This window comes from Melanostigma gelatinosum (genome assembly GCF_949748355.1).
Source record: "Melanostigma gelatinosum genome assembly, chromosome: 11".
In the NCBI taxonomy this organism is placed as follows: domain Eukaryota; kingdom Metazoa; phylum Chordata; class Actinopteri; order Perciformes; family Zoarcidae; genus Melanostigma; species Melanostigma gelatinosum.
Genome location: NC_136644.1, coordinates 12496663 through 12513761, shown reverse-complemented (window position 1 = coordinate 12513761; position 17099 = coordinate 12496663). Strand labels below are relative to the sequence as shown.

Genomic DNA, 17099 nt, shown 5'->3' with positions numbered 1-17099 from the left:
ATCGATCCTGAATCCACCTGCAGGCTGTCACCAGCTCTGGCAAGCGTTATTGATATATCATATTCTCTGCTTTCCTTCATGTTTTATTTTGATATCACCTCTCTCACACATTGTGCTGCTCATCAACAATATAAACAATAAGAACTACCACTGCCATTGATTGGTTTTATGTCTCCTAGTAACTTTCTTTATTAAAAAAAAGATGTGTGGGGCCCTACGTAGTTGTGTATTCAGGGTAGGCTATAGGGCAGGCTGGCACTGACTACACTCCATACAATGTTTACCACATTGATATACTTTAGGGAGCATTTCCAGGAGCATACATTTCCAAAAACTGCACTTCTTTCAAGCGCACATGGACGGCTATTAAGTGTCTTGAAGGATAATGGCATTTTAAATTAACTTATATAAGTGTCTCTAAGCCATGTTGGTGGGCACAGACTTTTCATAGCCAATATAACTGATGATCAGACTATCCTTGCTTTTCATTAGTATAATCTGTTCTCAGATCTGTTCTGAGTTTGAGGCTCTTAGTTTGGCTTATGTGGGTTTTCTGGAGACAAGAGAGAAAGCTCTGTTCTTTAAAGTCTCTGTGTTCAGCTCTCAGGACTTCTGTTGCTTCGACCTGAATCCCTGTGGTTTGGAGTTCAATTTCAATCCTGTCAATGTTCTTGTTTGTACTTTCAATAAATAAAAAAAGGTCTAATCAACACACATTTTGCGCTATTTTGTCAGCAGATCAGCTGTTTAGGTTTACTTACCAACAAATTCTCACTCCTAACTCTTCAGATAGCGACCCTTGGTCAGGGGCCTTAAGCTTCAAACTGTGTTGCTCTAGGTCCCCCTCTAGCATCAGTTTTGGACAGTTTTGGACTCTTGTTACATGCATAGCGTCTTTTAGAAATAAACTTCCATCTTCACACGAAGTTTGGTTAAGGCAATAAAAGCACTTAGTTTGATTTAGGAAAAGAGCAAGTTTGACTTTAACTTGACTAATGACTCACGTGATTAGCAAGTGACAAACGCGTCACATGACTAGTGAATCATGTGATTACGTCAGTTGCTCGAGCAGACTAATATTGAAGCAAGTGGGTTTACATTGGTGCTAGTTGAAAGTGTCGTGCATCAGTATTAGATGCCAAAAGGGCACTGACCAAGCGTTGGCATTTGTCAAGTGACATCGGGTTGGATATCTGGATTGTTTGTTCTTTAAAGTTGAAATAAATCAACATATCACACAGGACATGAAGAGCGGTCTCCTGAGTGACAGTCATGAGTTTGTTTGACCCAACCACTCCCATCACCTCCTTCATACGCTGACTTTGTCACTTTTTATGCTACGTCACCTGGCTTCCCCCGTTATTTCAATCATAAATATGGCCACTAGAGGTTGCAGCCTAACACATTTGGACCTTCCTGTGGTGATCCAGCATACAAATAGATGATAATGGCCTACTGAGCAAATTAGGAGATAGAGTGGGGCCATACCACCTCAAATCTATGCTCCCGATGACAACTGATAACAGCCACTTAGAGGGCTAATAACACTTTAAGCAGGTGACACAGATGGAAAACAGGGTAAAGTGAGGCAGATATATCGCAGGCCACTGCAGTGACATGGTATAAGCCACTATGACACATCATGACACTCCATTTAAACCAGTGTTTTGTCTTTGTGTAGCCCACAATGGCTGTGACTCTCATAGGTCAGTCACAATGCGTTCTCATACTGTTTGCACAGTGAGGTGAGAAAGCTTTATTATGCTCATTAACTTGATTAATGAAGCCTGTGACATGCATGTTTTTGTCTCATCTCTTAAGTCAAGCACAACCACCTTCTGCAACCAGTCCAGAACTAATTTATAAACTATAATTCATCCACTATTAATTATCCTGAACAGTGAAATACAACAACAATGTTGCCAGTATTTATCAGGGAACTCTGAAATGGTTGAGATTCGTTTTGATTGCTTTAACAGGGACGTTTGTAAGAGTTGGAGGCCTTAATTCTCAATGAGAAAATGCTTTCTGGTTTTACCAAAACAAGAAACTCTCAAAACACTGCTGCGTTATCATCACCCAAACAAGCCAACCAGGTGACAATGGTCGATACAAAGCTGACATTTATACTGCTGCCCACATGATAGCCAAACTGTTCCTTTTTCATTTGCGAAAAGGCTGTCGTTCCCGCGGAAAAATTTCCACGAAGAAAATTGCAGGCACACTGTGCATGTATGGCTGCAGTAATTACCAAGGTCAAAATGTCTAATTAATAACAGAACCCCGGCTAACGAGCATCTGTAATTACAATCAGACTGCTCTCTAAATAGGCTGTGTGATTAACAATTATAACCTATTATAACAAGGGTCCTTCAATTAATACCTGCCTCCAGGCAAGAGGGGAGGAGAGCGATAGAAGAAGAAGACAGGAGTGTAGGAGAGTGAATAAATAGACAAAGACACTGAGCATTACTGTGTTTCGTGTGTGAGTTCTACAGCAGCAGTTAAAGCACAAACATATTGTTAAGCATTTAATGAAAAGCATGAGATGTATTCAGTCACACAGGCAAACAACAAGAGGAGATGCTGTATGTAACAGGATCAGGAATGACATGATAAGGCAATGTCATCAGATCTGTTCTTTATATCGATGTTCATCATGTCAAATCAGGCAACATTAAATCATTAGTTTACGGACATGTTCAACATCCACATGAATGAAAAAAAGAATCAGTGCAATATCCCTGACTGCTCTTCTTACAAATACAACTATACTATTCTGTTTTGCCTTTGGTAGCTACTTAAAAACACATTTTTATTCTATCAATTTATCAATCTGACATGAAGCTTTGGGAGGTTAACAAGTATCTACTTGATGTGATCATCAGCAGTTAACGGTCAGAGAAAACCCATTACTATTACTTTTTTACTTTAAGTGGAGCGCTGTGAATGAGTAAAATACCTGAGTGGACTCACAGCACTGCTGCTTCTTATCTGCTCATTCATGTCATCTCCCTGGTGTAAATCAGGAGGGATGGCTGGATGGTAGGGATGGGCCATTCCAGGTTTTTTATAATTCCTTATGTTGCTGTATTTTTATCAACAGGTGAAAAGTAGTAATGTGACCCGACAGATGGTTTGTTACACAGAACCATCTGAGAAGCAAGTAATTGGAAACTGCATGGAAAAGGGAGGGTACTTAAAAAAAATAAAAAATACTTGGCAGGTGATCAGATGACCCATCTGTCAATCATACTCTTGCCAAATCCATTCGGAAGAAGAACAAAAACACTTTCACTTCCACACACTTTAATGTTACTGTATTAGGTTTTATATTGGGATAGCAAATCTCTTAAATCTTTATCTCTTGCATTGTGCATCACATTATGTCTTTCCCTCGCAGTGGCTTTTAACATAAACTTCATGATTTTGTGCTTTAATTTTAAGTTTGTAAGAACAAACTTTGTGTTTGTTGAAATGGAAAACGACAAATACTTCATGCAAGTGTGATCTCTATCTGACATGGTATCAGAGAGCTGTGTGTGTGTGTGTGTGTGTGGTGTGTGTGTATGTGTGTGTATGTGTGTGTGCACAGGTACATTGTTATGCCTGCCACTTCATTATTTATCACCATATTACACTGTGGAGTGTAAATGATATATAGCCACATTTCATTGTGCTTTCATTCAAAGTGAGAGGACGAGACACAGAGGCCAGGCGTGGATACAAAATTACACACATATACACACACACACACACACACGCACACACACACGCACACACACACACACACACACACACATGCATGATTTGATGGAGATCAAAGGGCAATTCAGGAATGTAAAATTTTAACAAGCTTATGTACAAAAAAGAAAACTCAATCTAACAAAAAACTTTAAAAAACACCTGAAATGTAAAAGCTTGTTTCGTCAGAAAGTAGCTGTCACTGATATCAGCTGAATTAAACATTGTCAGTTGCTAGTCCGTTTGAATGACTTATATGTCACTTTCATGGGAGTCGTTTGTCAGTCAAGTTAATGTCAAGCGTGATCTTTTATAAACCTAACTAAGTGCTTTTGTTGCCTAAACCTAAACTTCCTGTAAAGATGGAAGTCATAGACATTAATTGCATTTTTTTAATCACTTATTCAATTGTGTTTAAGTTTAGTTGTATGTAAGTAAAAATGTATTATATTTGATCATTAGTTTATCAATATTTTTATTGTAAAATGTTATTCTACTTTATAAATATTTCATTCACAAATAAATATAGGAGTAAAGCCTGAGTTTCCCCACTATGGTTCCACTCAGATAAGATACATTTAAGGATACAGCTGGATCCTTGCATTTTTTAAATGATTTAGCATGAAACTAGAAACCTTTAAAGGATGTAAATCAGCAGCTTTGATCATTAGTCCTGGTATTTGCATCATCTCCACTGCAAGTTATTGTTATATAAATCCAGCCATAGTTGGCAGTTGAATGTGGGCTGTAGACAGTGCTTCTTGTGAGATTAGTGACATGAGGTTTTTCATGATGCTGCTGCACTGGGACATAAACCAGGACTGGGACAAACATGCAGTAGAGCTGCAGATATCAGAACAACTGGTCTATATGTCTTTGTGTTTCAGTGCAAGTCGATTACAGCAGACAGAGCGAGGATAATCAAGTGTAAAATGAGTGTTACCACAGTGAGCTTAGCTGAGAGTAGCATGTTGTCAACCATAACTAATCTACTAGTCTGCTCATAATAGCAGCCCTTGAAATGCCCTATTCTACAACCTGCATTTACATTACATTAACATTATTTACACCGGCCCTTTTAAGTGTCTCTAACAATAGGAGCAACACAAGGAGGCTGAGCTTGTGTGTGTTTAAGTGTGACATAAAGTAACAAAGGAGAAAACGCAGACAGGTTACGGATCCTCGGGGAAGAAAATGACTGTAACTAATGTGTGGATAGCAGATGTTGTATATATATATATACACACAGTAGCCTAGCAGGCATGTTTAACACTGTGACAATAGCCAATGAACAACAGCTTTCTCCATACATTCACTCACACAGCCACTGCCTACATTATGTGGGATAAAAGAAGAATGTAATTTACATGTCACCATTTAATTGCTCTTTCTCTTCATACCGAAAACCCTGCAAATAAATGAATTTTAAAAAAAGAATAATTTAATGGTGACAAGTTGCTATTGAAAGTACTTTAAGGTTGGTTTTGTTTGCCAAGGACATTTGTGCAGTACAAACAAGACTAAACCTTTAGGGCATGAGTTAAGTTAAATATGGCATACACTTTTAGGATAACTGCTAAGGAAATACATATATACATGTTAATTAAAACAATAATATAAATAATTAGCAGCACTCATAGTTTTATGTTAAGACATCAGAGCATGTGTCACTACTCCCATATACTATCTAAACAGTATATTTTCATTTCGGGGCCCAATACTGCAGCTGTGTGTGTGTGTGTGTGTGTGTGTGTGTGTGTGTGTGTGTGTGTGTGTGTCTGGGGAGAGATTGACGATCAACACCTGCTCAATCCAGTCACTCGACCAGTTGGGTCGAGTGTCCCCTGAAACAACAAGTGCACATTAATGTGTGTGTGAGAGACTAGAGTGTGTGTGTGTGTGAGTGTTTGTGTGTCAATGGAGGGATTACCACCTCTAAATGAGGACATTCACACCCTCCTGTCATGTGCCACCCAATTCTCTCCTGCTTCCATCGCCGAATAAATGCACACAACGCACCTCTTTACCGTCTCTGTGTCTATATCGACATGTTTATGTGCTGTCACTCACAAAATCAGCTGGAGCTAATAGACAATACAACACTGTCAACATAAATCCTACACACTGTATATCTACAGTACATCAGTGGCGGGCCGTCAGGGCCTGCAAGGCCTTCTCTGCTGGCCTAAACAGAATCACAAAGCTATATATATTAAAAAGAAAAAGAAAAAAAGAAATGATTTTATAATTTAATAATTTTTCTTAAATTATCTTATTTTCTCATTGCACAGCTCCTGTCTTCCTCAGTTGCTCTGCTACCAGTGCAGCTTGTTTTAAGTCAAGCTTTTATCCAATCAGATCTCACCTCTGTGTCTCTAGGTTAGAAGAGAGGCCAGAGGCCTGCAGAGTCTCACCTGCAGCCAGTGCAGATTAAAGTAAATGGGGACGATATTGTTGATTGTCACAGTGTTCAACCAATCAGATCTTTAGCTTGACATGTTGGGCGTATTCTTTGACGTGCCAGAGCCTGCTAGCTGGCCTACAAGTACGTGATTGGTCAGTGGGCTAGCCTGACGTGTGGGGCGGTGACAATCCCAAAATCTGCTGCCTCTGTGGAGCAGACATTTTCAGCCCTCAAACGCATTAAAACGTATTCAAGAAATACAACTAGGGAGGCTCGACTGTCTTCACTAGCGTCCATGAATCGAGAAGGACTTCTTACTGGAACTAAAACGCACGGATGTACTGAACAACCGTGTGATTAAACTCTTTATTAACAAAGAAAAGAGGATGCACTTTGTCTTTAAATAGTGAACAGCATCTTTGGTAAGTTAAATGCGTTTGTTTTTACATCTGCAGTAGCTATAATATGCTTGTTTATATATTATTATTTGTTCAACTTGTTTTTATGAAGATTTTTTTTTGGTTTAATATGTGATAGGAACATTCCCTGTTCCTATCGGTGATGTCTCTTTCTGTGTAAGTACTGACAGCAATGAAAGAACCAAGTCCTTCACAGCCAATAAAGGTGATTCTGAGGTAACACTTTCGAAAAAACATCAAAAATACTACATTGATTAGCATTGTAATTGTTAATGAAACTTTAGTTAATCGCTATTTTGCTGTTGACAATGACATTATTATTAATATTGTTTACTAATTATTGGTAATGCGAATGTATGTGATTCTATCATAGTCTCTCTTTTTGGAATCATTTAAATTGTTGTGACCTATTTATTAATAGTTTATTGTTGCACACATTAGAACATTTTATAAACTGTTCATATAATCCAACTAAGTATTTTTTAATGACATTAATTCGTTTGAAAAACATTATAAACACATTATAAATAGATCAACAAACAATTATTAACCATTGATGAACTTAAACCTATCTATCTAAATAATGTTTACATATATGTTACAAAGTATTTACCAAGGTACTTTATTGTAAAAATACAATTACTTATTATAGTATATAAACTGTTATATAATAATGTGTGCAACAATAAACTCTTAATATACCATAAATTATAGCATCATCGATAATTAGTAAACATTGTTATTTATCATTGTTTTTTAATAGTAAAATAACTATTAATTTTAATCAGCTATCAATTTAATATAACATGTTTCCAATTCTGAGCTACAAATACAAAAAGTGAAGCTGAAACTGAATCTGTGTCAGAGTTTCACATTTATTTGATACTTTCCTCTGAAGTACTGTCTTCTATCGACTTTGAAAGTATATCGTTTGCATTTAAATCAAATCTAGGCTGCAGGCTCAATCCTCTCCCTGGAAAGATCTAAACACACATGTCCTGTTTTGTCAGCAAATCATTTCCAATACATTCTATTTTCAAAGTATCTGTATTTTTTCTATTCTCATTGGAAAGCATAACCCCAGTTTCTTTCAATACATGTAAATGAGTTTGTGGGATGTGGAGCAGATAGTGGGGGAGACTGTATCTATGTGATGGCAATATACTGGAATAAATACATGTCCTTCCATGAAATAATATCCCTAGTACTGTGTATGCAGAAGATGTACTTTTTGGTATAAAACATGAAATTGTACGGATTAATTTGCACGTCAAACTATTTTTTCTTTTGAAATGTTGTACTTGGCATGTGTACTTTCACACAGAAGACAAATATTATGCAGAAAAGTAATTATTTTCGGAGAGAGGTTGATTTTTCTGAGCACTCGCATTGAGAGAAAAGGCTTCAACCAATCAAGTTGTGTGCATTGGACATATTTAAAAAGCGTGGACAAGGGTTATGAGTAGGACAACACGGAGGCTTCGTAGTCCCAAAGGGGCAACGTAGAGGGCAACCTTTAATACTCTTTCATAATTGTTAACCACAGGGAACACAAATTCACTTAAACATTTTGCTAAAAGGAAACTATGAAATATCTTACAGACGCTTAGGCTTTACAACAATTCCCCTCACACTCTGGGTCAATGGGATCCTGGTAGTCGGTCAACTTCCTGCACAAATCTATTCAAACCTTTTATTGAACAGTTGTTGTAACTGCTGCAAATTTGCCTTGCTGGCGGTATGAATAGTTTTGATGCGAATTATTCACGTACAAAGAAAAAGCAGGGGGACAGGAAAGACACAGTCAAGGTATCATGTTTTGTGTGTGTGTATACGTATGTGTGTGTGTGTGTATAAGAGGGTCAGAGAGAACAGTATATAGGGTAAAGGTATGTGGCAGTTGGTGAGTGTTTTGTCTGTGAAGATTAACTATAGAGTCTATATGAACCATGTCTGTTTGACCCGCACGCACGCACACACGCACACTCTCTCTCTCACACACACACACACACACACACACACACACACACACACACACACACACACACACACACACACACAACACACACGGTCTATCTGATACCATGTCAGCTGACAGGAATGTTGAGGAGAGAAACAGCCAGTGTTTGAACAGGACATAAACCTGGACCAGATGGGTGTGTGAGAGTGATATTGATCTTTACAACAGGTCTGGTATGGTCAGCATGTCAAACTCTAAAAAGACGATCATGATGGAGTTTCATTGATTACATATTAACTGTAGATTTAATCAGTTTGTTGTGTATGGGACAACCTTAGTGTTACAGCTTCCAAAAAGTCTTTGCATCACCACTGATTTATATACTTAGTTGTGTACTTCGCCATATTAAGAAGGTGACAGGGAAAGCTTTGAAATTGTCTCATCTTTTTCTTCTTTGAAAAGGAAAATATTCAAACATAAGACAGAGCGACACTGACTGAAGAGTTGAGTGTGAAATTTGAGTTGCTGATGAAATATTGGTCTTTCTGGCGGTTTATACTTAAAAGATTAACACAGGTTTGAACTTGTGTTTCAGGCCAAATTGCTGATGAAATTTGACTGAGAAGAGACATAATATGGGAATTAAAAGTGGAGGATCTTGAGAACATAGTAGAACATAGAAGGGCAGCAATAGACCAGCAGTTACGTGTAACTGCCACATAACTGCAGGGCTGTCACTGTGAAAATAACAAGTCAACGCAGACATGAATGGTGATGAAAATGTTTGATCAAAGGGATTCATTACATTTTGTACTCCTTATGAACATGGATGGTCATTAGACACCCTATGTTCGGATACACGACTCATATTAGTCAGCATACATCAACTATCTTGCAAAGTGGGATAATGATGATGAATGCTGAACCTTTTTGTAACACTATTCTATGTTAAATGTCAAACATAATACTTTATTAAAGTGATGGTTGTGGCCTGGAAGAACGTAGAGCTATGAACATCTTCTCATTCCCAACTGGTCAAATTGGCCCTCAGTTTCACATTGACCCTGTATTTACCCCTCTGGCGTCAGTTTTAGATGTGTCATGGATGGTGTGTCAGTTTCCACGCCTTACTTTTTCAAAATAAACTTCCATGTTCGCAGACAACGTACAGTTTCGGCTCGCATACAGTCTCCAAAATAAACATCCGACGTAGGTATAGATTTTAGATATATTTACGCTTTAAAAAGTACTTGGTAAGGTTTAGGCAAAAAATAACTTGGTTAGGATTAGTAAAAGACCATGGTTTGTGTTAAAATAAGTAAGTTTTTCTGTAACATAACTATATTTGTTACATAACTGGTGTTAGTAAAGTACAGAAGTTACTTAAAACTATAGTAAAATAAGACAACATAGAACAGTGGTCTCCTGGGTTTGTGTCAAAAAAACCTTTTGGGCAAGAAACTGACAGTAGGAAGGACGGACCAAGCAACCAGTAGGCGTCAGTACATTCAGCTTTGAAGATGTTGGACTGGAGCGCTGACTGCTGAATGTGTGTGATTTGCCATTCAGGCAGAGCCTCCAGGTCACACGGCATTTATTTTTCAGCTCCAACCCACAAGTTGTGTCATCTCCAAGTCTGTCTGAGTGTGTATATGTGTGTGTGTGTGAGTGTGTGTGTGTCTGTCTGTGAGAAAGCGCGAGAGAAGTACTATTTCTTACACACACCCTCATACATACCACACTCACAGGGACTGTTTTTTCAATGGGGGGGGTGGGCTCCGATTTGAAAGATGATTCTCTGAACTCTGCGTGTGTGTGTGTGTGTGTGTTAGCCTTTATGAATATAAAGCTGAGCCAGGGACATGGTTTGGCTGTCCCAAAGGTCCAAACATTCTCCAGCACACGCATGCAGCCAAAGTGCTGGGGGTTGTTAAGATCTTCGAGACAGGCATTTCCCCCCTCTATCAATCTATCAGCATCCCCTTTTTTCTCTCAGGGAATGAGACAAAAGAGAACGAGACGGAAAGAGAAGAAAGAAGGAAAGACGGAGTTGACTACAAATTGTCTGGTGAAATAAAGGTGAAGGTTAAAGTTACCCTCATAAATTGCATGTGTGTGTACTAGACCATAAGGATATAAAACCACATCAGGGTTCATGGTTTGGCTCTCCCAAAAGTCCACACATTCTCACACACACACACACACACACACACACACACACACACACACACACACACACACACACACACACACACACACACACACACACACACACACACACAGCCCAAATACAATGGCAGACATTTCTCCATCTATCAATCTGTCACCCTCCTTTTCTCGGTGGGTGAAAGACATTAACGAGAGTGGGACAAAAAAAAGGAAGACGGAGTGAAAGAGGGAGTGGACAAGAAATTGTCGGGTTAACAGAGGGTCAATGTTGCCCCCATAAATTGTGTGTGTGTGTGCGCGTGTGTGTGTGTATGGCCAGATTGGATGCAATAGGCCATTACACTCACCTGCGTGATGTTTCACTCTGCTGGAGAGAACTGTGATTTTTTAAATATCAGAGACCGGCGAGGGGACTTTGTGTTCAACAAAGACAGAAAGAGAGAGCTTCAAATTGTTCAGTGAACAGGGATTCAAGGTTCAAATTATCCAATAAAACCTGTGTCACCGCTCACTTGTGCTTTGAAAGGACAACTGCGATTAGAACTGTAATGCCGTGTTCACACTAGGAGCGACACAGCAACACACTACAAGTCCTTTTCAATGGAAGCCAGTGACAGTATAGTTTGAACATACAGGTCTGGGAATAGGCTTCAACAAAGCCAGTTTACTGTACACTTGGATTGACAGTCTGTCTAAAGAGATCGGAAAACGAGCAGTTTATTGATCGATGTCGTAGTTGGAGTTCCTTTGTCTCCTTGTCACATGATGTCCACTGACAATCACTCCCCTCCATCTTGTTCTGCTCTGACCGCTTTATGCCAGACATCTTTGAGAGGCTTATGACATCTCTGGTAAAAGCTCTTTGCGAGTTCACTTTCCAGACCTTTAAAGTAGTAAAATGCAAATTTTTCAGTCTCCCTTTACATCACATGTGTCAAACTCAAGGCCCGCGGGCCGAATCCGGCCCGCCACGTCATTTTATGTGGCCCACGAAAGCGCCAGCAAAAAAAAGAATTTAAATAAAAAAGATTTTCTTTTTGGAACAATAATTAAAAGTTAGACTTGAAAATAAAAGTATCCCCATAGTCGAAATTATGAGATAGAAAGTTGAAATTATGAGATAGCATGTTGTCTGTGTACCGACATTAAAACTATCACAACAGGTGGACAGGAGAGGCAACAGCCCGAAAAGAGGTTTTCCAACGATTGAAAAAGATCGACAAATAATCCCAAAATGTCCACGAAGAGAAAAATTGATGCAGAGGGAAGAAAATGTAATGAAAGATGGGAAAGCGAATACATGTTTGTGCTTCAAGGAGAACAACGGGTCTGTCTTCTGTGTTATGAGGCAGTGTCGGTGATGAAGGAATACAATTCACGTCGGCATTTTGACACCAAACACGGAGCTAAATTTAGCCTCCAAGAAAAACATCAAATTGTCCAAGAATTAAAAGGCAGACTGCAATCACAGCAGAATATATTTACACAGCTACAGCCCAGTGCATGCTGAAGGTATGTGAGCAGTGCTCCGACCAGATACAGACTTTTATAAATGTCAGTTTGTGAAGAAACACCATCGCAGACCGAGTTCATGAACTAGCAGCAATCTAACACAGCTAGCTAAGAGACGAGCAGGTACTCATCTTCTTCATTAACTGTTGATGAAAGCACAGACAACACGGATACAGCGCATCTATCCATGTTCATAAGACCTGACTCTCAGTGAGGAGCTCTTGGATGTAGCTGCCATGCACAGGACGACGATGACAGGGAGGAACATTAGTGATGCAGAGAGGTGACAAAAATAGCTTTGAACAAAGTTAATGTAATAACTTGTGTTTGATATTTGTCTTTGTTATTTTCTTTAATAGTTTGCTCTTTGATAGAGTAATGTGGGTTTCTTAACCCTAAATTAAAATGATTTATGTTATAATAACAGAAATGTGTTTAAATATCATTTTTCATTTATATAACTGCATGTACAATATTTTTACACTTGAATAAACAATAATCAAATGCAGAGAGTTATTTAACAATATGTTGGGGAGAAGTTAGTTATACAGTCTTACAGTTACAACCGGCCCTTTGAGGGCGACCGTGATGCTGATGTGGCCCAGAGTGGAAATGAGTTTGACACCCCTGCTTTACATCATATAATAGGAATCCAACCATAGCCGTTGAGTTTCGGAGGACCCCTCTATTTAGGGAAAATCCTGATACACAGGAAATGTTTATCAAAAATGTAGAAAAATGTAGAAATAAACACAATTTCATTCTACATAGATTTCTCTATCACAAGCTACTGTATGCTCGTTCAGCGCCTTTGTTGGCTGAAGGTCATGAAAGTGTTTCACATGTTTTTCCACTGGTGTCCCCCACAACACCAAAACAATTGGGGTGTCAGTCCATTTCACTTTGTCACACAGTCACGTTCAAATCAATGTTTATATCTTTTATCCTGCCAAGATCTCTTATGAATAAATGATGGGGTAAACTATTTCCTTTTCCTTTTAATTATATGAGGATCTGTTGAAGATCTCCATGGCCCCCATGATGAAGTGGCGATCCTGTTTCATCTTTAATACTGGTGTCACTCTTCATAATACATCACATGGTGGCTGCCTCGCACAATGAGAGTGAAGGCTTGGGGTTTGACATGACATGAGATTCAGCTTTCAAATACAAAACAGCGTTTGTTTTGTAAAATAATTTAACTGAATAAATAAACAGCACAGCAATGGGCATTACGATTCTTCTTGAATCACTTGAATCGAACATATCATTAGTCTGCCCCTCTAGAGTAATGTATTTTAACACATCTGAAATTATTTTTAATGACCCTTAAAATTAGAATAAACCAATTTGCAGGTTTTCGTGACATTTTCAAATTTCTAAGAGTTTCATACAACAAAAAATATGTTCAGGATGAAAAAGACCAGATCAGGATTGGCCCTGTTGCTTATGTCATCTCATGATTAATGATCTCATTATTATTATTATCATCATCAATCAGGACAAAAAAAAGACAAAAGTTGAGAGAAATTTAAGAAAAGGGATTTCATACCTTCTTGTAATGTGAGGAAAAACAATCAATCTAGTTTTAGTTTGATTGGCTGTTACTCTTGGTTTATGGTTTGGGAAGCTGTTACACTTGTGTGTGATGTGACATAACATTTACTTTCATCTTTGTCTTTTTAGGGTGAAGAGTCATTCAGACTGTTTAGGTTATGTGTGCTGCTTGAGGACACTTGTGTTGGTGTTAAACTTTATAAAAATAAAAAAGTTGAAAATCTGGAAAGCCCCACGAAGCATTAGTCAATGACATCCCTCCATCACCCTGGTGACCCTGCTGACTCCAGCTATGGCTTTTTAGTTGGATACAAAGTAAGATCGTGAGAAGTTGGTTTACCTTGTTTCCAGAGGCACATTGCTACCCAGCACCCAGCTGTCTTGCAGCGGGACGCTCTCGGGGGGCGTGGTCTGCAGCTCGGCTGGTGATTGGCCGGCCACAGGGGCCGGGTTTCCAGTAGGAGGGGTTAGCTGCCGTGTCGAATTCAGCAAATGGCCAGCGTGGTGCGAGGAGCCCAGGGACTGGTTGAGAGCTGTTACTGAGGGCTGCCTTCGGTGAGGGGGAGGTACCGGAGGCAGGGTGGAGCCGTGGTGATTGGATGGTTGCTCTGTCAAATAAAGAGGGAAAGCATGTTGGTCATTGTCCTGCATTTATTACACTTATTTCTACCCTGCTTAGGGCTGTGGGGAAAATATTACATTATATATATATATATATATATATATATATATATATATATATATATATATATATATATATATATATATATATATATTCAACACACACAGGAGCAGATTGTTTGCTTCCCAACTCAGTTGATCCCTTTCCTCACGTTGCCAGGTTTGCAGTTTGTGTTTTGTTGGTGAGCTGTCATTGGTTACTAAACATTTTAGCATTAGTTTCAGGGAGAGTGTGACAGGACCTGACAGATTTGTGATTTGGAATCCCCTCAAATCATAAACAGACATCTTCATAGTTAAGAGGAAAAATTCCATCAGATTGCACTTCAGTTCACGCATCTCCATCTTTCAAAAAAGAGAGAGAGATCTGTGGAAGGCTTTTACTGGTCATCAAAGTAAATATGAATTCCTGTGATGCAATAATTGGCAGAAATCTAACTATGGTGCCTGTAGCAGTTCAACCTAATGAGACGATTCCGACGGTGACTCTCTCTTAGAGTCAGACATCCCCTCTAAATATATCAGCCCTGAGGCTACACATGGACAGATTGAAGATCAGTGGCAGAACTTTACTTTTATAAAGGTAGTGTCCATGAAATTAAATGCAAAGTTAAACATTCTCCTCCACATAGTGTTCTGTGTGAGTGTCCCTAAGGCTATTTATGGCTCGAAATGTGAACTTGAAAATGTCTGAGTGGTTGTTCTAGAAGCGAATCGATGCAACTGCAAACTGTTGCTGGTGTTTCTCTACATCCAAAATTTACAACAGGTTTGTAAAAATTCAAACTTTTCAATTGGTTTCATTTAATTTTAGCTATTTTTCAATTTCATTTCAGTTTAGTCTTAGTTAGTGCTCAGTGTGTTTGCTGGATTAAGTTTAGTTTCAGTTTTTCAGAAAGGTAGTCTTTCGATTCAGTTTTCTTTTGTTGGGACCAGATATAATGTCTCAGACATATGTAGCTACATATACATAGATAATAAATGGTTGGAAAACTGTGTAGGAATGGCCATAAGGCTTACATCTTTTGATTTGTACCACACTGAGAAGAAAACAACCATAGTTGGTTAACATTAGACCTGAGCTGAATAGCTTGGTTAAATAGCATTTGATACACTGTTTAGATCATGCTATTGTTATTTATTATACAAGACTAGACTGCATGTGATAAATAATAGGGATTCATTTTAAAGCAGTTGCATCACAGCACGAGAGTGGATGGAAATTCATGCTGTCTCCGTTTTTTGGGTGGTGATATGTTTGAGCTTAAAAACTAGTTCGTTTTTTAAGCTGGCAATATTGTTTCAGTATAGTTTTAGTGTTTCTTAAAGAATGTTTATATTTAGTTCACTTTACGAAAACGTGTTACATGTCTTTTTCTCATTTGAGTTTACAATAACCCTGGTGGACACGTGCCGTTGACGAGTCCTCTCATGTCCTGTTCAGCTGTATATCCCTGAGCTTCCATTCACCAGAGTATCATGCATTCCTTGTTTACTGCCAATGCCCGATGAGATTTAAATCAAATGTGTCACGGTGATGAAGAAATTCAATGAAAATGCAAATTTGTCCTCCATCTGCTGATGTCAACATCATCTTAGACAAATGTCAGAAAGAAGCTTGTAGCCGTCAAATTCAACATTTACCGACTGTGGGCTTGGATGTTAACCACTATGTAAATTCCCTTGCGGTCAAGGCTGCTGAGAATTGTGACCCAGTGCTGCGCTGAGCTCAGCCAGGCTGAATACTGATCTGTGATTGGCCTTCACAAAACCCTGCTACATTTTCTTAAAAATATTTGTTTAAAGTTGACCTGGCTTCAACTTTTCCGTGCTGTATTCTTTCCCAGTGCTTTTTGGCTTCTCTTCTGTCCTCAGGGTGCTCTGAAGGAAATGAATGGCAATGCTGGTATTTGATTTGCATAAAGAGCATCACGTCTCCATTTCCCAGCCCTGCTGTTATTCATTCTCCACTGCCCTCACTGGAGAAAATAGAAAGCAAAGAGAGAAAAGGAGGGATATGTGCAGGAGCAGTAGGGTGGACGAGGAAGAGCTTTTTGTTTGATGAGAAAGTGCCCCCCCCCACCTCTCTGTCTCTTGTCTCTCTCACTCTCTTTCTGTTTCTCTCCATATGCTGTTTTGCCAGCTTAGTAATTGCTCCACTTATGCAAACCTTCAAGGCTAAATGCTGAAAGTCACACACATACACACACATGCACGCACATAAACGCACGCACGCACACACACACACACACACACACACACACACACACACACACACACAATAAGTCAAATTTCTGGATGTTTGTTGAGGCATCATTAACAAGTCTACATCTGTGTATTATCACTGAAAATGTATATCTAAACACCTTTTATTCACTTGGATGCTGAAACACACAGACACACACACACACACACACACATTATTCTGGGTACTGTTTGCCTAATAAAAAAAATCCTATGAAAATGGAAGTTTATTTTGAAAGGACACTATGCATTTAATGAGCATATATTGACTCGCGGTCCCGAGGGGTACCAAGCGTTGGTATTGGAAGAGTTGAGAGTGAGAATGTCTTGTTCCATGTTGTAATGCAACTGACGTCTTGGTTATGTGTGGATGTGAATGTGAATCCCAGCTTTCAGGGACAGCTACTGT

At 38.9% G+C, this 17099-nt stretch overlaps 1 protein-coding gene across 3 annotated transcripts in view; it reads right to left on the bottom strand.

Annotated features, from left to right (window-relative positions):
• tenm3 (teneurin transmembrane protein 3) overlaps nucleotides 1-17099 on the bottom strand; it is a 203763-nt gene that overhangs the window by 114506 nt on the left and 72158 nt on the right. For all 3 annotated transcript variants that reach the window (XM_079279453.1, XM_079279451.1, XM_079279452.1), the window contains one exon: nucleotides 14106-14373. Coding sequence is in view for 2 of the 3 variants with exons in the window: in XM_079279451.1 (XP_079135577.1) it covers nucleotides 14106-14373 (268 nt within the window). In the remaining variant the exon portion in view is untranslated. The remainder of the gene's footprint in view (nucleotides 1-14105; nucleotides 14374-17099) is intronic.